At 38.0% G+C, this 26,924-nt stretch overlaps 1 protein-coding gene across 3 annotated transcripts in view; it reads right to left on the bottom strand.

Annotated features, from left to right (window-relative positions):
• apba2b (amyloid beta (A4) precursor protein-binding, family A, member 2b) overlaps positions 1–26,924 on the bottom strand; it is a 79,184-nt gene that overhangs the window by 17,809 nt on the left and 34,451 nt on the right. For all 3 annotated transcript variants that reach the window (XM_084404278.1, XM_084404276.1, XM_084404277.1), the window contains exons 3-6: positions 8,770–9,966; positions 6,467–6,547; positions 4,137–4,176; positions 3,171–3,316 (exon numbers count right to left, since the gene is read on the bottom strand). In XM_084404278.1, coding sequence (XP_084260404.1) covers positions 3,171–3,316; positions 4,137–4,176; positions 6,467–6,547; positions 8,770–9,924 — 1,422 coding nt within the window. In that variant the 5' untranslated portion in view covers positions 9,925–9,966. The remainder of the gene's footprint in view (positions 1–3,170; positions 3,317–4,136; positions 4,177–6,466; positions 6,548–8,769; positions 9,967–26,924) is intronic.

The raw sequence follows: 26,924 nt of genomic DNA, 5'->3' as shown, positions 1-26,924 counted from the left end.
AAATCTTACTTAAAGGGGTGGTATAATGCCCTTTTCACAAGATGTAAAATAAGTCTTTGATGTCCCCAGAGTGTGTATGTGAAGTTTTAGCTCAAAATACCCCAAATATATTTTATCTAGCATGTTAAAATTGTCACTTTTTGAGGGTGAGCAAAAACACAGTTTTTGTGTCTGTCCCTTTAAATGCAAATGAGCTGCTGCTCCCAGCACAGGGGGCGGAGCTTCAACAGCTTGTGTCCTTTGACCTCACACAGACATGCACTGAAAAATTTTAAAACTTTTAGCCTTTAATGTTCAAACCATGCCAGACAAAGATGGAGAGACTCAAGAAGAATTGAAAACATGTAGAAGCAACAGGACATTTATGAATGGTTAGCTGATGAATTTATGTAGCTTATGTGTAGATATCTTCAAGTCATTGATTAGCATATTCTGTCATGATAATCTATATATCGCGTTCCCGGGGGCGGGGTTTATGTAAATTTTTTGGGTTTGTGATGTCACTAACCCGGGAGGAATGTTGTGTAGTCCCTACCAGCCGTTTGTTGTAGCAATTCTTTAAAAGAGCAATTTCTTTAAAAGAGAATATCTCCCCTTTGCTTTGAACTTTGAGCGTTGTAACTTTGCAGATGTTGTTTAGGCTCAAACAGCAACATTACACACTAACTAAAGTTAGAAAAGTGAAATCATAATCAACCACCTCTTTAAGATTGCTTGAAGATCAGACTTCACAGGACTCTATACTGGCCAGTTGGAACATACTGTACCCTGAGAAAGTTCCTTCTATGGGGTCTTTAATCTGAGAGAGAGAGACTATCCAGACAGGTGTACTTCCTTGTGTGATTGTGACCGAAAGGGAGACCTGTATGTAGTATTATACAGAACCTCTGTATTACACAGATTCAAGTGAGTGATCCTGCCTTTTTAAGGAACATTCCCTGTCCTTCATGCCCACCATGGGTCTGTGTGAGTGTGAACCCAGCTGACAAATTGTGTGTACAGTATGTCTGTTGGTGTGTGTACCTGTCCTTGCCACAGGTATGTGTTTCTAAATGTGGAGCAGCTTAGAGGGCCACTGTGGAGCATCTCATGTAAAATTAACTGCCAGCTGTTGACCAGGAGGACTGCAATGAAGCATTGCAGTTAAAACAAGAGGCTTTTCCTAAAATAACATGCAATACAAGAGGGAGCAATGTAAACTAGGGATTAAAGACTACTGCTTTGTAAGGATAAGGAATGCAATACCTCTGTACCACATTTCAAAGCATTAAAAGGTCATTTCTATCTCAAAGTTTGATGTCTCACCAGCCTAAAAGAAAGCACCATGGTATTACTTTTTTGGACATGGTAATGCAAGGTAATACAATGTTTTTCTTTGAAGTATGTGCCATATAAATACCTTTGTCACATGAATATGATAATCAACCATATTCAGAACCATATACATAATGGTTAAATGATGTATGTATACATAAATTCAGAACCATATACATAATACAGAACCAAGTATTACCATCTGATACCATCAAAGTACCATGTATCCATAGGACCAGACAGCAGTGATTTTACACTTCACAGATGCTCCTGTCATGAACAAACAAGCATACTTAGCCAAAAGTTGCATATTCCTGATGCATTCAAATTTCGCGGCTCTACAGCATGTTTTCATTTCTTATATTCAGATGCACTACTCTAGAACTGCTCCTGTCCTGAAAAATTTAAATTGAAGTATATCAAGCATGAGTGGAGCCAGGCAGTCTGAAACTGATTGAGACACATCGTGCGCAGCATATTTTTGTTAGGGTGGCAGCTTCTCACAGTGCTTGTGTGGATCCCCATTGCTTAGTGCTGAAAGGCATAAAACATCTAATACAGGGCTAACAACAAGTCCATTAACTCCTGCCTCAGTGCAATGGAGTGCCAATCATGGCTAATAATTAACAGCAAAATAAATAGATGTGGGTAAACTAAAGATTCATCCTGGCAATATGAATCCTCTTCTGTTTGTTGATAATGATAATTAGACAATATTTTGCTGAGTGTGTGTTTTGAGCTGGTACCTTATCTGGTTTTAGGCCTGTTGTGGACAACTGACTCCCGAAGCTTTTAATTTTCTTATTCTGGGCGGTGGAAATGGCAAAAAGTAAAGTTTTCCATTAAGGGGTGATATTTGCCTCCCTATATATGATTTCCAGGGGCATTTCTACCTTCATATGGGCTATTTTTCCTAATCGTATTAACCGTATGTCAAATTCTTACATTTATTCAAATTCTTACATTTAATCAAATTCATTTAGAATATTAAGACACTGTTAGCATTCAGATGAAAAATAAAAAATGTAATTACATTTTTAAATATGAAATTAAACCTTCCAATAGTGAGTCATTGAATCATTCATTCAAACAATTTGTTCAAAATGGATGATTCATTCAGAAACGAAGCAAGTGTCTTTATGTGAATGTGTTATTGAATCATTCACTCAAACGATTGGCTTAAAAATTTACTTTTCTGTTTTGCTCTGAGACATACAACGGTTCTGCTCTTGCTTCTTTTAAAACCATTTCATTGGCATTCTAACTGCATTCTAATCACACTGCATGCTACATCACACAGTGGGCTTTCTCGAGGTGTGTTTTTGTTTGGTTGTTGCAAAGTGAGTGTCAGCTTGCACATTGTAAAAAACAACACTTAAAATGTGTCATAGATAATGTATATCACACACCACTACTGCTAATGCAAGAAAAGAGATGGCATTAATAAATACATAAGTGTATACAGAACTTTGTCTTTTGTTTTTGTCTATTTTTAATTGTTGCTGGAGAAGATCAGTATCCAAAGTGCTTTGGGGGAAACAACTCCCATTTTTTTTTTTGAAAAATTGCGCCACGTGTTCTCTTAAAACACAATGAATTCACTTGAATTTTCCATGTAACATGGCAACAGGAGGGCTTTCTACGTTAACCAATTGGGAGGAAGAGGGATTACACTCCTACACCACGGAAAATAATCCTATAACTACTGATTAATCAACAAGTCCCGGGGTGTAAACAAACAAATCTCATCTCATCTAATTCTCCACAGAGAAATCTGCATTAGCTTCATCCAAACTGCTTCGCTTGAGAGCCACACCAAAATAAAATGTAAAAATAGAGGTTCATGGTTTCTGTACCTTGACCCGGCTCACTGCCTCCTGGGCCTGCATCATCCGGATGTTTTTCGATGGATTTCTCTCTGACAGCAGCTGAGTGGACCCGAGGTAGTTGGCGGCAAAGATAATCCCATCAATGAGGTCCTCAGGCTCACATGGGCCTGGCACTGTTAGAAGGGAAGCATTGAGAATTCATTATTAAAGCTATTTGTTGTGTTGCCACCTCCTCTGTAGACCACCTCACAGTGACTGATAAGGCATATGAGCGTGAGCTTATCAGGAAGAAAAGTTGCATGCAGATGTTGTGTGTATGAAAGTGTGTCTGAATATATGTGTTCTTCTCAATTCCATCCCACAGTGAGTGCTGATAAAATTTTACCGCAGACACTGAAATGCGGGAACGAAGGTAGCCACATGAGGAAAAGCAGGGTGTGTGGCGTGTTTTCTGTTTGTGTGATATGGAAATGTGGATGACAGTGACACCCACCAAGGGATACATTATACTGCCATCATTCAGGCACAAGATTTTAATGTGACAGAACTCTATCCATTTAATAGAAAGCAGAATTTGTTCCCAAAAATGACAGCAGCAATAAATCTTTGGCTTCCATAAACCAAAAATAAGATGTGGTCAATCGATTGTTCTGGTTTTCCAGAACTCTCTTTCGCTTCCTGTAACAGTCTGTAAGTATTTCTCTAGCTGAGCATCTACTGCATGTGCCCTTATATTAGCAAACATGACTATTCTAATTACGGTCTCACCACTGTAACCCATTAAAACAGCTTACAATTCCGCCTGCATTTCACCATGTAAATCCACTGAGACATAATTCATTCTTCAGCGCGGCTCTCTAATCTCCATGCTCTGAGTTGGTTTAGTGAATTTGATTTGTTTTTGAGTTGATTTAATTCTGATAGAATAAAAGTTTTGGGAGCATATTATCAAATGCTGAAAAAAAAAAAAAAAGACAGGAGATGCTCGCTTACCATCCACAAAGCTGGGAAATGAGGCCGTCTTCTTTGCTGGCTAAGAAACAGAGAAACAGTGTTTGATGTATGAAGGGAGATGAAACATCCTTACAACATACAGCATGCTTATTAAGTATTTACCTTTTATAAGAAAAACATAATCTCTAGTTTAACTTCAGGAGGTAGCAACAAGTGTCTTAATGAGTGAGTCATGGAACAATTTATTTAACCGAAACAAAAGATTGTCTTTATAAGCGAGTCACTGAATCATTCAATCAAACAATTAGTTTAAAAGTAGCATAACATAAAGTACTATTCTTACTAATTCAAATACTATACTAATATCCTGCTATTTCAAATTCAGCAACTGTTTATGAGTCATTAAATTACTCACTCAAACTATTGTATTGTTTGAGAACGGTTCCGCATGTGGCTTTGTTTGCCAACATACAAACATACAAAGTAACTGGCAATATTTAGTGGAAAATATTGTTTGCTCAAAATTAACTTCTTGTTTACTCTTTATCATGCTGGTCTGAATATCAGCAGGACTGTGTGGCACTCAGCTGTATTCGGAGCACGATTGTGTGATTTGACTTAATTAAATAATCATAACTTAAAAGTGCAGTGTGTAAATTTTAGTGGCATCTAGCGGTGAGGTTGCGAATTGCACCCAACAGAAGTTACGGTGGCCGTCAGGAAAAGATGGCGTCGTCTGAGACAGCAGAGAGTAGCCAGTTAAGCAATGAGGTTTCTTTACAAAGACAAATTAAGAAATTATGTTTACGTAATTATTCAGTAAAACGATATGTTATTGCGAATATTATTGTTACTTGTTCATCATTGTGTCAGTGTTTTATTTGCTGACTTTAGCTAGCTTCTTTGCACAAAGAAAAAACATAGTGACGAAAGGCACTCTGTAGTAGTTTGTTCGTTTAGGGCTACTGTCGAAACATGTCTGCGCAAAATGGCTATTTCAACGTAAGGGGGCCGCGGTGTATGTAGATAGACATGGCTCATTCTAAGGTAATAAAAACATAACGATTCATTATGTAAGGTCTTTATACACCACTGAAAACATAGTTATGCATATGATATTGCATTTCTGTCAACAGATCCTCCTAAATATTATACAATGCACCTTTGAATATAATATGGTTATCACAAAATGTTTGCCATCCAGACCAGAGTATAGTCAATGAGCCCAGGAAAAAAAAACATATATATATAACATAAATAAATTACCTAAAACTCAGAATCAAATGGATGATCACAATACAAAATCCTGTCATTCATTCTGAAGTGGCTCTTTGCAGGACTGTGCCGAGCACTGTATGCCACAGACACACTGTCAGACAGAGTAATAGCCATCATTTTACTACAGAGCTATCCAAATGGAGGTTATGCTTCAAGAGGCCTTCATTAAATGCAATCTAAGAACTCAAAAGCTCCCTCAGCACAGGTAATTAAATGTTTTCAGAGGAAGTAAGGCAAGACTGAATACTGCTTTACATGACATAAGATAGTTGCATCCCAATGCAAGTGATGTGTACAAACAGAATTCCCTTGGGTGAATACTTAGTGGATAATTATTACCATTAGGCTTTGACTTATTGGGCGAGTGTTCCCTAACTTGCAAAATACCATATGTACAAAAAAACGAATACAAATAAATAAAAAAAGAACCATTTTTAAGAAGGTTTAACAATGAATATTCTTGACACTCATGACCCTAATTCACAAATTTAATTTGGCTATCTCACTACCTCCTACATGTGAAACATTCATAAGGCAGTTTTTATACCAAAAAAAAGGCCACAAAAAACATGAACATTCAAAAGCTTGTGTTGAGAATGATCTAAAAATGACCTTGGCAGGTTGCTTGGCAGCGCTATTAAACATGTTTTAAACACCTATTTGGTGGTTTTGAGTAGCTGCCCAGACGATGTCTCATTTTATGGCTCTTGCATTCAGGGTGCAAGGCTCTTATGGAGGTTACATTAATACATAAAAAATGTAGAGAAGCAGTCGAACAGGCAGCTCAAGGCTGAACTCGCCTCAGTCTATGTAAATACAGTAGAACCAGGGCAGGAAAGGGCAAAGCCAATTATTTTACTATATCAACACATGGGGGAGGATGGTGACAAGCTAGTGCAACAGCTTAGATATGCTGGAAAAAAACATAAATTGTCTAAGAAAGCCAGAGAAACGTGAAGAAAATAAGACAACAGGCTGACATTGACTAGAACAGCTCTGATGGAAAGAAATATGTGGTGATTATGGGGGGTGCAAAGTCTGCATGCTGTCACATATTGATTGGTTAATGTGTTCTATGATTATAGGCTCACCTCAGTGACATTGTTGTTCTCCAGTGGTCCATTGAGATCAGACCGCTGCTGCTTCCTTGGCTGTTCTGCACTATTAGACACCTAGAGAGAATTTAAATTGAGAGAAATGAGTGAAAAATGAGTGGAGAGTGAAATGTGACATTTAAAAAAAACAGATGATGGGTTGCAGACAGCATTGAACAGCATTCAAAATTTGATGCCATCCAAAAAGCCAACATGAACAAATTAGACAGTACAATGAACACAATGTATTGAAACACTTTGGTAAAATGAACAGATGTTGTCTTTAACTGAAAATGCACAGTGCTTAAAAAGACACTTTTAATCTTTGTCTATCTGCAGGGAAGTTAAAGTCTCAAATGAGCACTCTGTCTACTGCACATAAGGACATTATTACTTGATGAAATTCATTTGTTGCCTGACAGGATAAAATGTAATCTCCTCATTGCCCAAAGGCAATAAAGAAGCAGGAGGGTAATAGAACTTCACAAGACATTCACTGGACCAATGAGGCAATCTGACTAAATCTCACCCCTTCACCTAATTCCAGAAAATATCTAAGAAAACATAATTTTTCAAACTCGATTAAATTTTTTAAAACTTCCATTAGAAAGTCAGCACCTCTTCTCATTTTTCAGCAAACCAAACTACTACTTGGCATAATGCATGGATATCATTGTTTGTCTTTATTGCTTGCTTAGTGACTTTAGTCAGAGGTTTCTAGCAATGAGCCAGTTTTTCATTTTGGGGTTGTTCAAGCAGATAAGAGAAAAACACCCACACAATGTACCTGAGTGAGCATAATGGGATGGAATCTGAAAAGCTTCTCAAGGTAATGTATTCTAGCAGGGTGGAAATTTGTTTATTCCTGAATATTAACAAATGGCTGCACATATGAAAGTCATTTGGGGATTTCAAGAAATTGCTTTTGATCAGGGTCCCCTTCATGTCTGGGTTATGAGATGGTTCCAATATCTGCCAGATGATTTTCTTTCATCCTTTTCAACTTGCTGCTCAAACTGAATGCTTTCGCCTTGAAATGAGCAAGTAAATGGTAATAACGGCATATTCTCTATAATTGTCTTTGGATCTACCCCCAAAATTATGCAGAAATACATTTACATCACATTAAAGAATACATTCTGAGCCATCTCCAAATATCACATTTTATGCATCAGCTCTAAAGAGCATAATATAGTAGATTATTACTCATTGTTCAGCTGTCAAGATACTGAGGTTCAATCTTGACTTGGCATAAATAAGGACTAGTTTTGTTTACTTAAATGCCACTTGCATTTAAATGAGGGTTGTCAACACTCACATTAATATTTAACTATAATAGTGAATATGCATATTTCAGAGTGACCTTTAGGGATTATATTTCTTATTAGATTAAAATAAGTAACATTTATTATTACATTAATATTTCTGACTGTTTAACTATTTAAAAGGATGCAGAAGACTTTGCGAGTTTTGAAGCATGGTACAAAAATCAATCAATCAATCAATCAATCAATCAATCAATCAATCAATCAATCAACATTTTAAACATTTACATTTTAAAATGTATTAAAATAGAAAATAATATTAAATACATATTATTTTATTTTTGATCAAATATTTGCAGCCTCGGTGAGCATAAGAGACTGCTTTTAAAAACATTAAAGAATTGTACCAACCCCACACACCTGTGGACGGTAGTGTATATACATCACAGAGCAGCTGCCTTCAGAAAGACACTAATAAGAGATAATGGTAACACTTTACAATAAGGTTCATTAGTTAACATTAGTTAACTACCTTAGTTAACATGAACTAAAAATGAACAAAACTTCTTCAGCATTTATTCATCTTTATTAATTTATTAATTTAACTAAAATTCAAAGGTTGTGTTTGTTAACATTAGTTAATTTCCTGTGAACTAACATGAACAAACAATTAATGAACAGTTGTATTTTTATTAACATTAACAAAGATGAATAAATACTGTAAAAAATGTATTGCTAATTGTTAGTTCATGATAGTAAATATATTAACTAATGTTAACTAATGAACCTTATTGTAAAGTGTTACCGAGATAATTTATTTCATCATTTATTCCATCCACAGAATATTAGTTTGAGATAAATTGAATACATTGAATAAATTGCTAAATAAATTGAATACAAATTCTCTATGTATTTAGTTGATCTTATTGCTTTCATATTTACGGAGCTGATTTATTCTGTTTTAACTGAACCATGTATTTAATTTAAGCTGCAACAGATAGATGCATTTACAGCTTGCTATGCAAATCCACCTACCTGCTCTCTCACTTGGTCCTGCGTCCATCTCTGTCTGTCCTCTGGTGTGTGAGGTCGTACCTTATAGTTCCTCTGGAGCTCAGAATTGTGTCTGGCAGGGGGGATGTTGAGGGATTTGGGTCTGCCGTCATGACGGTGAGGCTGAGGGTATGGGGCAGGGGCAGGGGCAGGTTCGGGTTTGGAGCGTGTCTCTGGCTGGTACCCGCTTGGTGCTGGATCAGGTGCCAGCTCCTCTGGGCTCTGATCAGTGCCACTGCTAAGACTGCCCATACTCATGCTCATCTTAATCTCAGCCACTATCTGATCAATATCCTCCTCCGCCTCCTCTCCCGTCTCCCCCTCTGTGCCTTTATGCCCCCGGTACGTTGACCTGTGCATAGAGTTTCCATTGTCCTCTGTGGCATAGCAGTCACCTGCGTAGCCATCTCTGTCTTGCCCCACCTGCGGTTCTTCCTCCTGATCAGGGCAGTAGCCCTCACTCCCCTCAAAATCCTGCACATCCTGATCTTCAACAGGAGGTGGAATCTGGTCCTGCTGGGGATCCGGATAGTGTTGGTGGTGGTGATCGAGAACAGGTTCGGGTCTGCCGTCATACAGCTGCTGGTCAGAGTCCTGCTCAAGAACTTCGCAACGCACCTCTCCATCACCATGTGCATTGTCCTCTACCCACTCTTCAACCACTTCCTGGCACTCCTCTGTGTCCGGAGGTGGCTCCATGCGACCGTCCGGGTGTCTGTATTCTGGGTCGTTACAGTCCATTCCCTCCAGGTAGCTGTCATCCTCAGGACAATAGCGGATATAATATGTCACGCCTTCATCCTCTTCCGGTAGCCCTTCATCAAAATCGTCCTCTTCTTCATCAGACGTATTGTTGACGTAGTCTGAGCTAGAGTCTCCATCCAGACTGTCCGGGTGGCTGTGGTATTCTCTGTGGCCATGGTCTGGAGTGGTGGGTGTGGTCGGTCGGCTGTCTGTCAAATCTGCCTCTTCTTGGTTGTGGTAGGAGTGTTGGGACTCCTCAGGTTCCCCATGCTCTTCATACTCCTCCTCGGGGTGCTCAGGGTTGGGGTACGGGGCTGGGCAGGAGCGTGGAGCTGAAGCGTGAGGCTCTGTGGCCATGCTGCTGTTGGTCCCTGGCCTCTTTCTCTGAGCCATTGAGAAGCACTCACAGGCCGATCATCACTGGAAACCTCAATCCTGCAAAACAAAAACACGTGGATAATAAGTTTGACAACATTAACCATAACCACCACTTAAATTGCATAAAAACAGTCAATTTAATAAAGGTAGGTTGACAACAAAAGCCTGACAATCAACATAAAGCAGGTGGAAATTCACATTAAGATTTGCCTGACCCTTATTTTTCAGCAATCAACTTTATAACATATCTGAGCAACCAATGTAAATCTATGAAAATATATTAAATGTTTTTATGGCTCAAATGGTAGAGTGTGGCGTTAAAAGGGGGTGGGTTAATTTCCAGGGAACACAATAACAGATAAAAATGTTTGTCGCTTTAAAAAAAGGCATATGTCAAATGTATACACTATCTTTGAAAGGTTTGGGGACTGGGGTAAATTTTTTTTTTTTTTTTACGCAATTAATACTTGTATTCAGCAAAGATACATTAAATTGATCAAAAGTAATAAAGACATTTGTAATGTTACAAAAGATTTCTATTTCAAATAAATTTGGTTCTTTTGATCTTTCTAGTCAACAACAATTCTTTAAAAAATGGATCATGGATCATATTAAGCAGAACAATTGTTTTCAAAATTGATTATAAAAAGAAATGTAATTCAAGCAACAAATCAGCATTAGAATTATTTCAGAAGGATCATGTGACAATGAAGACTGGAGTAATGATGCTGAAAATTCAGCTTTGCCATCACAGAAATACATTCTATTTTAAAACATATTAAAATAGAAAACAGTTCATGATAATATTGTGATAATATTTCACAATATTACTGTTTTTACTAAATTTGATGAAATAAATGCAGACTTCTTTCAAAAACATTAAAGTCTTATCAACCCCAAACTTTGGAAAGGTAGTGTATACATGTAGAAAGAATTACAGTTTAAAATCAAGCATTTTGCCAAAAGAGCTGTGCTCTTATGAGAACACTGTTTCCAACGAAGCCCTCATAGTTGTACAATGTCTTCATGTGTGATACTAGTTGTGCTATAACATATTCAAGCACTGTTGAGGTGTATTGATCTCTGAGTGGAGGCACAATCTCTATTTCAGTCAATGATCAATGTTGAAAATAGTTAATGTATGCTTAAAGGGACTATGTGTAGCTTTTTAGGTATTTTATTATCTAAAATCAATATTTATATTAATAAATATGCCCTCAATGGTGTACAAATACCTATGCCAATGATCAGACTAATCCTCGTAAACGAAGAATTTATTATCTTTATATACATGGGACGGGTAGGTCCACGGAGGCTTCCATGTAGTTCCGCCATCTTGAAAAACTATAATAGCAGAGAGGGACAAAAAGTACTAGGCCAACGCGTTTCCACAACGCGTTTTCGTTCAGAACCAGCGTCACGTGACTGAAGCCAGCAGAAGCGGAGGAGCAGAGCAGTGAGAGGTGCTTGTCACTGCCGCGGCAAGTTTAAAAGGATGCACTGCACGGTTATTTATACACCGTTCATTCATACATATGCTGAGTCACAGGATGAGTCCTCGTCGTCGAAAAAGTCCAAAATAGACCGTAAAAGGAAACGTGACCGGAGATTACAAAAACAAGGGTTAATGTCGGGATAGCTAATGCAGGAGAAAGCTTTCAAAAGAGACCCTGAAGTTGCCTGCTTTCTTCTCGACAGGTAAGTCAATGTTACGGTCTTAATTACAAGCTTTTTTTTTCATTGCTTGGTTGTGTACTTTATTATATAGACAGTAGAACATTTATAGTTAAAAGTTAAACAGGCTCTTTGATGAATAGCAGAGCAAGTAACGTTAGAGAAGGCTCTGATGATGATGATATCTAACAAGGCATTACTACTAATTACCATAGTTAATGTTTTTCACAGTCAGTAATTCATACTGTAACATTCTTTTATTCGTTGTTTCAAGTTTCAGTTTGTTTTAAATAACAAACCTGTTCACCCGAAGAAAAACTCGAAGTGCTATTATAAGACATCCTGTCATAGCTTTTTGGTACATAACGGCTACCGTAGATGCAACGCGCATTTGAAAAAGTGAGGCGCTGGAGAGCATTATTCGTTTGAATGCAAAATACAATTTCACCACTAGATGGGAGAAATTCCTACACACAGTCCCTTTAATATTTTTGTATAATTTGTGATACATAAATACAATATTTTTTCGTAACAAATCTTTACTAGTCACTTTGATCAATTTGTCCTTGGTAAATAAAAGTATTTTATTTATTTTTTACTTACTAACTTATTATTTTTCTTTTATGACTGGGGCAGAAAAAATGTTGGCAGAAAAAATAAAGAAAAAGAAAAAAATACTGGCCAAAGTGGGCAGATAGTAAAAAAAATCATTATTGTTATGCAGTGCAAAAAGCAGCAACAAGAACATGGTGTCAAAAATAAATGTAATGCCTTTTTGTAGAAAAATACATGTCTTTTTGCTGGCTTTTGAAATTGTTTAAGATCTTGACATATTGGGACCCTTGGAAATTCTGGGATAAATCTCATACACCTAAATTGCATTTTGAAAGGATATGAACATTACAGAGACAATGGTTGAAGTTTTCTGTCAGATGCTTGTAAGAGTAGGCAAGACAAATTTCACCAAAATAAAAAAGCAATTAGATGTCAGTGTTCAGAGATAAATCATGACAAAAGCGGTTGTACAGAGGCTGCATAATCACACACAAAATGTGAAACTCAAATCAAACGTGCAAAGGTATTGGTGTAAATCTTGTTCACTCACACACACACAATGCTATGTTGCTGTCTGTCAGATGCCAGCAACAACAGCTCAAGGAGAGACTTTTATTGCTGCTTTCCCTTTTGTTGTTCATCCTTTCTCCCTGCCTTTAATTATGCCTTCCATCACCAGTCATTACAACAACTAATTATCATTGTGCTTCTGCTCCTCTAATCTTACTCTGAGTGAGTGAGTGTGTGTGTGTGTGTGTGTGTGTGTGTGTGTGTGTGTGTGTGTGTGTGTGTGTGTGTGTGTGTGTGTGTGTGTGTGTGTCTGTGAGGGGGTGACACTACATAAATTTGTCGACTTATAGAACCTTTCATTGTCTACACACATGCAGAAGCTTTTAATGAAGCCTTGATTTTTTTATGCCTTCACACACTAGCATATCCAACCCTTATTAAATACATCATCATAGCTAAACCCTGTCTGACTGATCATTTTACACCTCTTAGAAAAACACCTCTTTGAGAAAATCACACAGTGTGCTCTGCACCTGTTATCGAGGAGCATATAGTACACACTAAATTATGCACTAAATGCAACACCCTCCCAAGGGCATCCCTGACCTTTCACCTCTTTGTTCAGTCACAAGCCACACCCATGAATAATCTCTGGAGTGTGGTTAACCACATTTATCACACACACACATAGTGTACATATCATTTCCATTTACTGAAGCTGAATACATTACCATGTCAATGACCAGACTGTCAGGAAAGATGCACAAGAAATCAATCTCGTCTGCCCGGAACAATCGGGACCACATTCATTTATGCACAACATATTTAATATGAAACTTAAGGGCATGAAAGCACCACAGCAGACAATAAACTAAAATGAACTCAACCAGGCAGACCAAACGGTATTGCAGATTTATTTAACTATTTAAATCCCTGGACTAAAAATGTTTTTCAATAAAATGCTAATAATCCATGCAGCTATCGACTTTCATTGTATTTAGAAAAAAAAGAAAACGGTAACACTTTAAGGTCCAAAATTAGTTTTTTTCGTATTCGGCATTCAGTGGCTCTGAATTGTCAAAACACCTCTCAAAATGGATACTATAAAGTTTCGGAGGCAGTGCGCAAATGTGATTGACACAACAAAGTTGTATTTATTTTTTAACGTGAAAATTTCGGACTCAGTGTGCAAGAACCTTGAGGTTCCATTAGTTAACGCGAACTAACAATGAAAAATACTTCTAAGCATTTATTAATTTCAGGTAATGTCAGTTTCAACATTTACTAATACATTATTACATTTATTAAAATCAAATACATTTATTAAAATTAAAGTTTTATCTGTTAATATTGTTTAGTGATCCTGAGCTAACATGAACTAACAATGAACAATTTAATTTGATCAACTAACGTCAACAAAAATTATTCAATTTGAAATGCATTGTTCTAGTTAATGTTAGTTAATGCATTAAATAATGTTAACTAATGAGACCTTATTGTAAAGTGTTACCCAAAAAACAAAATAATAATTTAACTTAATATTATCACTATACAGTATTTTGCAAAGGCTTCTGCTTTATTGGCCAGTGGTGTGCAGCAACCAAGACGCACTGGAGCTGTGCTATGCCACACACACCTGGCAGTACATGGCAACATTTAACATGGGGGTAAAACCCTTCAAAATACTCAGAACTCTTTTGTTAATTGGCCACAGAACTTTTTAGCTGAAAATTGCTGTGGACTCCAGCAGATACCTTTACAACCTCTGACTAGATCAGACAAATCAAAATGGCCATTAAATGCCTTTTTAGTCCCATGCACAAATTACCTTTAGTCCTATGCACAAATGATCAGAGCTGGACGAGCACTCTGAGTTTATTTAATAAGGCTTAAATTTTTTAACCCATAGTTGCCATTACCTCTCTGTGCCATTTTGACATAAAATTGCAATAAAACAATTTTGCAATTAAAACCGTTCTAATTGCAAATAGAACACGTCATTATGAGGTTGTGTGTGACTGTAGCATACATTCTACATTTAGACAGTATACTGTACATTAATAACAAATGATAACAACAGTGTCTTTAAGTCGCAGTTTTCTTTCAGTTAAAATCTACCTTTATTAAATAGTTTAACCTTGCTATAATGCATTCCATTGTAGTTGTATTGAGTACCCAAAAGCTAATATAAAAATATGACACTGGAACTTTAGTTTGGATCCTAGAGGACAGAATTCACAAAATCAATTCTAATATAAGATCCTTTGTTTAAAAAAAAAAAAAATTAATTCTAACAAATACAAAACCTAGAGACAAATGCAAGAGAACACAGGTACCTATGCAATCAGACTTTTGATTCAGAACATTATAGTTACTGAGATAAAGCCTTTGTGACAACTAGCCCCGGTGTCCTCTACACTAAATTATATCACATGACCTAAACAAGCGTTCATTTAACATTATCATGATTAAACCGAAGAAATAACTACAGAAAAAACACACAATGCAGAAACAATATGGGAAGAGCGCATGTCTGAGATGTTTTGTCAAAGATACATTCATTTATTGGGTTCCAGGAAGCTAGTGACCTACTATGTCGCATCAGTATGATGCATGATTTCAATTCAACAGCCACCAGCACAAGCATCCTTTCATGCTTGAAACACCAGTCAAACCTGCTGTTCTCAACAGCAAAAGCTTGAGTTACACTGCAAGGGTTCTTCCAGTATGAATGTTTTTTTAGATTTAACAATCCATATGAGGTACATTATCATTTGTTTTCCTTACCATTTTGATTATTTTATGTCCTGAGGTGTTTCAAAATGGTCGTATTTAAAGTGTTAGTTCGCCAAAAAATGAAAATTACCTCATAATATACTCACCCTCAAGACATGGGTGTATATGACTTTAATCTTTCAGCCAAACACAATCAGAGATATGTTACAACTATTTATGATATTATCCTATTTAGCACCAAAACTCTGGAACAGTCTTCCTACCATTGTCCGGGAAGCAGACACACTCTGTCAGTTCAAAGCTAGATTAAAGACACATCTCTTTGACCTAGCATTCACATAATACATTATAGACTTCTATAATCCAATGTTAGGCTGCATAGATTAGGTCAGCCGGAACTGGGAACACTTCCCATAAATCCTGATGTACTCGTTACATCATAAGAAGAATGGCATCTACGCTAATTTTAGTGTTTTTGTTTATCCCGAGGTTTTCCCGCAGCCTGCCGGATCCAGGCCGTATCCAGATCTGACGAAGGACCTTCGCCTGGACCCGATGACAACGCAGTGCTGAAGTGCCAACTAGTCTCTCCCTGTGAAGGATCCCTTTCCCACTCTACAGATAAAGCGTTGTCGGGATAATTTCGGTTTCGCGTATCTACCCTGAAGGCCAGACAAGTAGTTTAAGGCTTGGTTTGTAGGGAATTACAAACCTGCGCACATATATTCAAATGCGCATAACTATAGAATTAATTCTTGATGCGCACGTGAGCGCCATCAGCGTTTCTCACAGGTTCACGTTTAAAGTCTGTGTAGAGAGAACGATGTCGTCTTAGCGGCCTCTAATTTAATAACTAATGATCCTTGCGACGGAAGTGAATCAATCAAAACTAACTTTAGCTGGAAAATATCTTTATTCAAGAACCGCTGTGAAGCCAAAAAAATCTCTGTTACCTTAAATTATCCGTTTGTTACTGTAAAGCCGCTTTGAAACAATCTACATTGTTAAAAGCGCTATATAAATGAAGATGACTTGGCTTGACTTGACAACATATCCTGGCTCTTCCTAATTTTATAATGGGAGTTTTTAAAGCTCCAAAAAGCGCATCCATCCATCATGAAATGTAATCCATACGGCTCCAGGGTGTTAATAGAGGCCTTCTGAAGCAAAGTGATGCATTTTTTAAGAAAAATATAAAATTGTATAACTTTATAAACTATAATCACTGGCTTCCGATAACGGCCACACACGAGTCGAGTACCTTCCGAAGAGTGACCTCTGACCCGACCCGCAGAGGATAGAGCAAAACAAAAGACCGGCCACGAATTAGAAGCCTAAAACAGGAATTTTTAAAGAGAAATGTCGGAGGAGCTTGAGTTTGTTGTCCAGCCCTGTTTGTTTGAACCACGAGGCGTCTACTCTCAATAAAGGTTACACTACTCCAGGGTTTCTCAAACTCGGTCCAAACACTGTCCTGCACAGTTTAGCTCCAACCCTGATCAAACACACCTAGCTGTGAGTTTCTAGTGATCCTGAAGACTGAAGACATTGATTAGCTTGCTCAGGTGTGTTTGATCAGGGTTGGAACTAAACTGTGCAAGACAGTGGCCCTCCAGGACCGAGTTTGAGAAACCCTGCACTACTCCTACATCCTACGTCATACGTCGGGTCACTCTTCCGCTGGAACTAGACTCACATACGGCCATTACCGGAAGCCAGTCATTCTAGTTTATAAAGTTATAAATACAGATATTTTTCATACAAAAATGCATCACTTCGCTTCAAAAGGCCTTTATTAACCCCCTGGAGCCGTATGGATAACTTTTATGATGGATGGATGTGCTTTTTGGAGCTTTAAAAACTTAGATTACCATTATAAAGCTTGGAAGAGCCAGGATATTTTTTTTTATATAGCTCCGATTGTGTTTGAAAGAAGAAAGTCATATACCCCTAGGATGGCTTGTGGGTGAGTAAATTATGGGATCATTTTTGAGTGAACTAACCCTGTGAACTAACCCGGCCCACAATGTCATAAGCAGGCTTCCAAATAGTAGTGCCTCAGATGCATGCAACTTAGACTTAATAGTTTTGTGCCGAGCAAAACAGCCAAAAACCAAATTTGCTGACCAGCAAAATGCTTTCCAATGAGCAGCCGTAAACACCAGATAGATTTGGTTACAAAACAGGAAGGGGTTAAACAAGCCTACATGCTGTGCTAATTATGTCCTGGAGATTTTCCAAACATACTTTTAACAGCTTTAACAGAGCTAATGTGACTGTTAGTCTGCTTTAAGCGATGCTGTACTGACCTACACAGAACAAAGGATAATTGCGTGGATTCAGTTGACATGCTGACAATGTGAAAATTGGGTTTCACAGTTGGACACAAGACAGATATGCCATAAGAATTCCAATAAATAAGCCATTTGCATTTTCATCTGGAACAAACCCTGTTGGTGACACACTAACAATGAACATTTAGCTTGTTATCTGAAGCATTTTAATACCCCTGATGATATAACACAATGGTCAAAACAAAGGTGCTCTGGTAATCCCAATACATGATTTGCCGGGTTTCTCTGCTAATGACAGTGTGGACGAGAAGGTTACTGCTGACAGGGGTCCTCATTACTGAAATCATAGAAGCAGAGGGAACTCTGGGTAGAAGTCCAAAGGGTCTAGCACAGACAAACATTAATCTGTTCTTGTCCTTGGAGGTGTGAGCTACAGAATTGAATTTCATGGACTAAGGATTTTAAGCAACCAGAGAGAGTTACAGTGATATAGTGGTATTGAGGAGAGTGTCCCGTGTGCACTCACAGATCGCAGCTCAGAATGGGAGACAGGATCATTTCATTTTCCCCACATTTTGTTGAGACATTTTTAATCAAAATTAAATACAAAATAAGACTATTTATTTTTGGGATTATTTTTATTGTAACATTGTAGGATACTATTGTCTGAAACATTTATCACTGCATAGTTGATATTGTTTCACACAATAAATAGTAAGCAGTATATAGTATATACTGTAAGATCCAGTCTGCTAGTATTCAGAAAAAGAGGTTTACGAGTTTTTTGGATATTTCTACTGATGTATACGGGACATGTGTTGTGCCCATTTATTGTGCTTTTAATAATTCTGCTCAGCCTCAGTAATGTAGTTAACTCATTCATTCTCATTCATCTAATTGACCACCACACAGATGATTGCAAAAATAGCAAAATGTTGGCTTGGAGAGCCATATATCACTATATCATAATTGTCGATTATTCCCTTTAAATTGTAATTGCGATTATTAATTACGATTATCACAATTTACATTGAATGATGTTTTAAATATCTTTATACCAATGGCTCTCAACTCATTTGGCCATGAGACCCACATTTCCTCATGGTCATCAAGCCTTGACCCACTTTTTTAGGAATTATATATATATAGCCTTATTATAATAAATTTGTTAACACAAAATTGTTGACACACACACAAGTACTGTCCCCCTTCACTTAACATACACATAAATTGTAAGAATATAACTAATATTGATAAATAAAAGATATTAAATATCAGTCCCAAACTAGTTTTTGTTAATTCAATGTTGCTATGAGCCACCACTGTCATTTAAAAATATACAAAACAACACAAAGTTGAAAATAAAGTGGCATTTTGGGGTTGTGGAAACAACAGATACCATGGTGAATACACAATACTAACAAGAACTGTTAAAGGAGAACTCCGGTCAATTTTAACATTGAGCTCATTTTTTTGTACATTTGGAGTGCTGTCAATACAGAGAACAACGACAAAAATCGGTGTTGCCTACACCGAGTTATTCTATTTTTAAAATTTGCACCCTATTGACTTCAATGGGGCAAGTAGTAAGCCTGCTTTTTAGCCTCTTAACATCCTTTAAGTGTCATTACAAGTGCACAGAAAATGTGAGTGATTCCTTCCGAGTGAACACGGGTGGATCTGACTGCAGTAGATGTTAGAGATATTAATAAAAATGAAGTTAATTCAGCCAGCGCTCATACCTTTGTTTACATCCTGTTTTCGGTGGAAGGCCATAGTAATCGATTGTCGAGTTCACGCGCATAGGTTTAGTACCTATGATCACGCGCGTGAACTCGACAATCGATTACTATGGCCTTCCACCGAAAACAGGATTGACAGGATTCTCTGTATTGACAGCACTCCAAATGTACAAAAAAATGAGCTCAATGTTAAAATTGACCGGAGTTCTCCTTTAATGAAACATGGAACTGCTCCTGATGAATAATGAACATTATAGGCTACCTGCATGCAAATCCTTCTCAGCGAACTCACGACGTGCCAGTAACGTGATTTATTGGTATTTTACTTTAATTTCGTGACTTACTAATTTACAACGTAACGACGTTCCATGTTTGTAGTTTCTTTTGCGCTTTATATACTGCTTTAAAACTTTATATTGCGCTTTAAACTAGCGCAGTATAACAGCTAACAGGAAAGTCTGTTTTTCTGAGGTGAGAGACTTTTTTATTTCAGTTTGTTAAGTCACAGGTAGTTCCTATTGTGCTGGGTTCTCTGAAGTAGTCATGATTCCCCTCTCACAACATGCTCTAAACACGCCTCTTAAGCACGCAGCATGCAGAATAATTTAAGTGCTTATTTTGTTGTAATCGCGGCTTTGAACGATTATGTAATCGTGGCATCCGTAATCGTAATTAGAAAATTGATTAATTGTGCAACCCTACTTGGAGACTATTATTTCATCGGTCCGTATATTGATTTCGTGTTTATGGGAAAATGTCTACTCTTTGCTCCCAAAATTGTTTCTATTCAAAAGTAAAACTAAACATCTGCCCAGAATTCATACACCATAGCATTCATCTGAATATCAGTATGCTACAAGCCAGTGATCGACTGCTATACTTTCACCTACTTCTCAACCATCAGAAAAAAGGAATTAGGACACGAGCTACACATCTCTGAGCGCAGGACAGACTGTGAATGAATCCATTTGAAGCTCAGAGGTGATGAGAACTGAGATGAGTTCAATTTCCACAGTGCAATTCTTCATCCCCCAGTTCCTCCTGCATGTCTGGGCATTTTACAGGCGCCTTCACAACCAGCGGTGTATTTCAGCGTAGGAATGGAGGAGTGATGCCTGGAACAGGCATAGTGGTGTGCTGCCTCCTGTTAACAGGCTTATTTATTTCTGAAATGAGCTACAGGTTTAACTCACAGTGGGACACTTTTCTTGTTTCCTTGACAAATGTCTCTACTCTTTCACACAACGGAGGTGAGTGAAGAGATGAGAGAATTGAATTCTTCCTTGCCAACCTTACAAAGGAGAGATGTGCAGCTAAGCAACACTCCCTGCTTCCCCGCTGCCTTCACTACTGTCTTTAAGCCAAAACAATGGCTGTTCCTTATCTATAGTATAAGAGACGGTCATTGTTTATCTGGTGCTGAGACAGCAGATACAGCCAGAGCCTTACGGTTTTACACATCTCACTAGCTATCTGCTGTATACAAAGAACACACATTAAGTGCTTATCATTGAGACAAGACAAAGAAATGCGCCAAAATGTGTTTGTGAGCATCTCCACACACACACAAAAAAATCATCTTCACAAGAGAGTTGAGCATAAACAGCAGTGAATCCAGCATCAGTGAGGCCTAATCCTCTTTACTCTTTTGGACTCTGGTTAGCCAATGGGATGCTTACGCCTTTTAATGACTTGCTTTATCAAGCGTGGCTTGAGTCATTAAAGATGTAAAAGAAAGTCAGCCAGAAAAATTAGACTTGCGCCGAATAAATTCATGCTACACTTCAATTCTCGAGTCTGTTCATTTCTGCCAGGGCATGAGCCGAACAGCCACAATATTTGGTATATGAAATGTCATCGTATTAACCAAAAACACTGAACTATTGGAATACCATGAATTTTCATACAGTGTGTATGTCGCTGTATGTATGTAAATACCATGGTACAATGGTTTTCAAACTTTGTAAAAGTCTCTTGTCTCGTGTTTTGTGCGCTTGCATTTTTCATTGGCCAGGCGCTCTTGTGTTATTGTGTCTATTGGCGCTTTTCCACTGCATGGTACGGTACGGCTCGGTTCGGTACGGCACGCTTTGGCGCTTTTCCACTGCATGGTACGGTACGGCTCGGTTCGGTACGGCTCACTTATGACGCATTTCCACTGCATGGTACGGTACAGTACGGCTCGCTTCGGCTCGCTTTAAATGGTACCACCTCTGTTGAGGTTCCAAGCGTACCGTACCGATACTAAAATGTGACGTGGAAACACTGCAGATCACTGATTGGTCAGACAGAATCATCACTACCAGCGTCATTGTATTTACAACACGAGACACTAAACCCGCTAGATTTAAATAGCCAGTAGACAACAGCCAACGCTGTAGCGCCTGTTTTAAAAGTATTTGCTTCAAAAAAATAGTATAAACTTAAAAAAAAGAAATGGCTGAATCGTGGTCATTGGACGAGGTGCAGACGTTCTGCAACGTGCAGACGTTGGTTGCCGAGGAGTGGATGGGGAAACCCGGAATGAAAAATTCGCATTTAATATGATGATGTCATGGCAGTAGAGACGGCAACTATAACGATCAGTCCCACCCACTTTGAAGCGGTACTAACTGCAGTGGAAAAGCAACCGAGCTAAAGCGAACCGAACCGTGCCGTACCGAGCCGTACCATGCAGTGGAAAAGCGCCATAAGTAGCATGCGGTTCTTGTTTTCATCAGCCGCATGCTTTTGTGTTATGTTTTGTGTGAACATACGGCTTGTGAGTGTTCTCACGGGCTGCCTGTTCCTGTCTTGTTTTGTTTGAGCACATGGCTTGTGGTTGTGTTTTTGTTTTGTTTGTTGAGAGCACATGGCACAATGAAACAAACATGACAAGCTCTCCAGTCTATTGTCTTAACCCCGCCCATCTTGTTATCGAGCCCGATCTCATGAAAGTGTGTATCTATAGCACGAATGATATTTCTCGTATCATTTATACGGCAAAAAGAGTTTTTGCGTACATATGATACACAGTTTTCGCGTGCATGTGATACGCACTTTATGGCGTGTAATGCGCACGCACTCCTCACCCCTAATCCTACCCAAGGGGTTTACAGTGCGTATCATTTGAACGCAAAAACTCTTTTTGGTGTATAAATGATACGAGAAATATCATTCGTGCTATAGATACGCACTTTCATGAGATCGTGTTGTGTTATCTGATTATAGCGTGTATACAGACATCACTTTCCCACCGGAACACGCCCCCTCAGCCGGACAGAGTGGCAAAAGAGCCTGCTGCATGACTGGGGTTAATTGGGGAAACTGCGAAAACGTGAGTAAAACAAACGATTATCAGTTTAAACTAAAGGTTGGACTCGATATTGTGTTCCTTACAACTTACCAAAGATCCAGTGATCCATGGATATTGAAATGCAGCCAGGAATTGTGTTTCCTGACATTTATATGTGCCTGATTTCGACGCCGGGGAAATAACATAAAGCAAATTTGCCTGTGAAAGCTTTATATAAATACAATGGGTATAGGTCTAAATCCATGTGATCACTTATATCAATGTTATATATCGTCATTTCGTCCAGCCTTAAAACTTTATTTAAAAACGTCCAATTATGCAGAATATACAATGGTAAATACTGAATTGATGAGTTGTCAAAATATATAACAATACAATATATAGGGTATGATTTTACCCCTAAATTACGCATTATGACACAAAATGATAACTGCAAATCCACCTTTTGCTGCCCGGAGTCCAGTTGTTCTATGAATTGCAGCTATTTGCTTCTCTGTTCTGTAACTTTCGAGAGTCTGTAAAAAATATACCTCAGATTTCTTGTAAAATCTAGTTTTACAGTCAATCGCAAAGCTCTTTCCCGTTTTAGATGTGTTTTGTGTGTTTTTCGCGCCATTCATGCTGACATCACGAGCATACTCTCTATTGGTTCCTTTCGCTTGTTACCCTCCTCGTTTGCTGCCCTATTTATTCTCCTTGTGTTTTCAGTCCTGTGCCAGTTCGTTGTCGTTTGCACCCCTTGTGTCCTGCCCTGCCATATATAGTCCTGCCTTGTGCCTTGCTGGTATGTTTTCCCCCACAGGGTAGTTTTGTTTGTCCATTGTTTCTGCATCTTGAGTCCTCACCTCATCCCTCAACCCCAACCCTGACATTGTAACAAAACACAGGCGAAGAACAAGCAGAAACAAGCGATAGAAGCATTATGCACATGTAAAATAATGTGATCATCAAACATTAAACCGCATATAAATCAAATCTGCCTAATGTTACTGAATGAAAAGTCGACTCAGGAAGAGGTACAGGACTGTGCAAGCGTTGATGGGAGCGATCTACTTGAATCAAATTCGGATGTAGTCTTTGTTCAAAATGTGGCTTTTTTATGAAACTTACCCACACTCAAGTGATGATAAAAAACAATGTATGAAGCTAGAATTTGTTGTTGTTTGATTGTCTAAAAGCAGAGGCTGTTCTTTCTTTTGATATAGGCCAGATATGCATACAACAAAATATTCTGGGGGCCATGACATTTTTGTGAAAATGATCAAAAATGCTGGTGCTGACTGGCAAGTAAAAAAATCTGTCGTGGAAAGGGTTAAAAAAAAAGAGTGTTCTTATCTTTTTCTTGAGATTGTTCTAAAGGCAAACCTTAAGAAGAATTAGAATTCTTAAAACGAATAAAAAAAATTAAAATGACTGCAAAAAGCCTCTAAAACCTCCATCTTGTCTTAAATACCCAAAGATAAAATATTTAATGAATTTGGTGGTTTGTTTCAGATATTAAGCATTATAACATAACACTACCTCATATAGTACATATTACTATTGCTAGGGATGTGCACAAGTATACTCTGAAGGTAATTAATATTATAATTATGACAATTTTGGCAGCATTATGATTATTACCGCAATCAGGCAGTGCATAAAAACAGCCTTTGAGGTTTTTTTCCCATTCAGTTGATTACAGAGTCTTCGGCAAGAACCGCCATACAATCAGATAACACTAAAGCTTGTTCTTAAGAAAATAGGCCTATTTGATCATTTCTCAAGAATTGCACCAAGAAACATTCTTACGAACCTAGGAGAAAACCTAGCTTCTCTCTCAGGAAGATTTTGGTAAATCTGGCCCCAGTACTATGATGATTAAGTACTTTTTTGTAAAGGAAAGATATTAGTGGTCCAATGGTGAAATCACTTAATTTTATATAAAGAATATATATTTTTTGAGTGCAAAAAACTGAAAGATAGCATAAAGGTTAGAAAAAAGTTCTTAAAGCAAGACACGGGGGATCCATTGTGAACATACTGATAGAAAAACTTCCTCTTTTCAAGAGGATAGGCAGAAAGCCTGCTGTGCAGCCGCTCTTGCCAGCTGTATTCTGAATCAGAGTCTTCCATGTAGGAGACAGAGGCGCAGCATGTGTGAACATGTGTGCATCAAAACTGCCTGAATCACCTTCATTACAACTCACCTCGTCTCCCACTCCCAAATGCTTTCATTTCTCATTTTCAACCACAGGTTTGGTAGGCTAAGACTTCAGCTTCACCTCTAACTCTAAGCTAAGTGAAAGAGAACTGGGGAACATAGTGAATGAATGTGGAGATTACAATCACACCCTGTCTGAGAGGACAGCTTCACAATGTCTTCATCATGTCTGTTCATAAGCCATTATTAAAATTTTGTTCACCAGCATGTTCTTTTAATCTGTTGGCACCTTATTAAATATGAGGGTTTAGTCATATGCACTAATGCACTTCATATTCACACGACAAATGGTTGTTATGATTAATCGTGTTTACTTCCTTTTCAACTGTAGAATATTGTTGGACCTTATACTTCATCTTTCAAAAATAAGACTTGAATCTATGATGAAATCTGAAGACAGACATTAGAGAAAATATTAGAAACCCTTCCCTGCAGAGCGGTACTCGGGGGTTTTGCTTTGTGCTTCACTATTCTGACTTTCATTGCAAGAAGAAAACACAGTTTTCTCATTGAGATTCTAGGTGTGTGCTCGTCTGTCTCTCACTCGCTGCAGGGAGGGGAACACTTATTTCCTGGACTTACGCTACCTCAAACCTCCACCAACCAAGGCCAGACCACCAGTCCAGCCTCCTCTTCAAATCACCACGGCAACACTCTTTTGTTTGAGACCTCCGCCAGCATTCATAGCCCTAAATAATGGCTAAATGGTGAGCATCGTGGTGGTGGGTCAAAACATGGTTCAAATGCATTGCAACAGTGTGTGGCTGAGAAAGATAATGCAAGGACACAGTATTCTTAAATCATGTGCTAGATATTCTAGAGTTTTAAATCAAATAGATTGCCAAACAATGAAAACTGAGTCATTTATTCACCCTCATGTTGTTCCCAACCTGCATGCTCCAGTTTCTTACATATGGGTTTGGACTATTCCTTTAAAAACCTATTCGAAATAGCTTAATAATAATCTTTTGTTATTCTAAATCATTTTAAAAACATAAGGAGACATTTTTTTTCTTGTGGGTGGGGGGTGGGTGTTTGTACTATTCCTTTAAAATAGCTAAACTGTTTATAATTACAAAGATACTGTAAAAAAAAGAAAACATGATAATACATGCATGAACAGGGAGAATGTGTTTAAGGAAGATTCAGGAGGAAATGGGTTAGCGTGTTACAGTTATAATTAAGCCCCCCAAGGGCAACATGATAATGAAAAAGCTGTGTGACTGTGATTGGGTTCAGCTAAACTACACTCACTTTAATGCCCCACCCTCTCTCTCACTCTCTCACTGTGTGTGTGTGTGTATCTATCACCCCTGAAAGCCCACAAGCAAATAACCTGCTAATAATTGTCCTTACACATGCCTGCTGTTATAACCGTAAATGTTCACACCAACATGTGACACCAAATGAACGAAAATATAGGCAACCGTATGAAAACAGACTTAAAAAAATATTTTTTTAAACAAAAACAACAACAACAACAACAACAACAATAATAATAGTAATAAATGCCCCAAGAATTTATATGAGAAAACATAAAAACATAATGAAAGCTATACCTAAAAACAGTTCTCTGATCAGAAGTGCTAGAAGAAAGTACGATAGATCCTGAGAATGGAAATCAGGCTACCCAGCTCATTTTGCCTTTTAAACTTTCTTCAAAATTATATAACTAAGACAATCACACACCTAATACGACACCGAAAACCAGTGTATTCATATATCTCTTCATTGTCCTTATGTGAGCTACTTAAGCACCTGCAGTTTTAGAAAGACATCAAAGTGTTTAGACCCTCTTTAGTTTCAAAATATCATCTTTTTTGTTCCATGGTGGAAAGAAATTCATGCAGGTTCGGGACAATATGAGGGTGAGTAAATGACAGAATTAAAAAAATTTGGGTCACTTTCCCTTTAAGTCAGCAGGAGCCACTGTGAAGAGCACATAACAGCTGTTTAGTGTTTACATGACAAACATTTAACACCGTGTCATATTAACACAGGAAGTG

Source organism: Rutilus rutilus (genome assembly GCF_951802725.1).
Source record: "Rutilus rutilus genome assembly, chromosome: 3".
Lineage (NCBI taxonomy): Eukaryota > Metazoa > Chordata > Actinopteri > Cypriniformes > Leuciscidae > Rutilus > Rutilus rutilus.
Note: the sequence above shows the minus strand (reverse complement) of the source record. Positions and strands in the feature narration are given on the sequence as shown.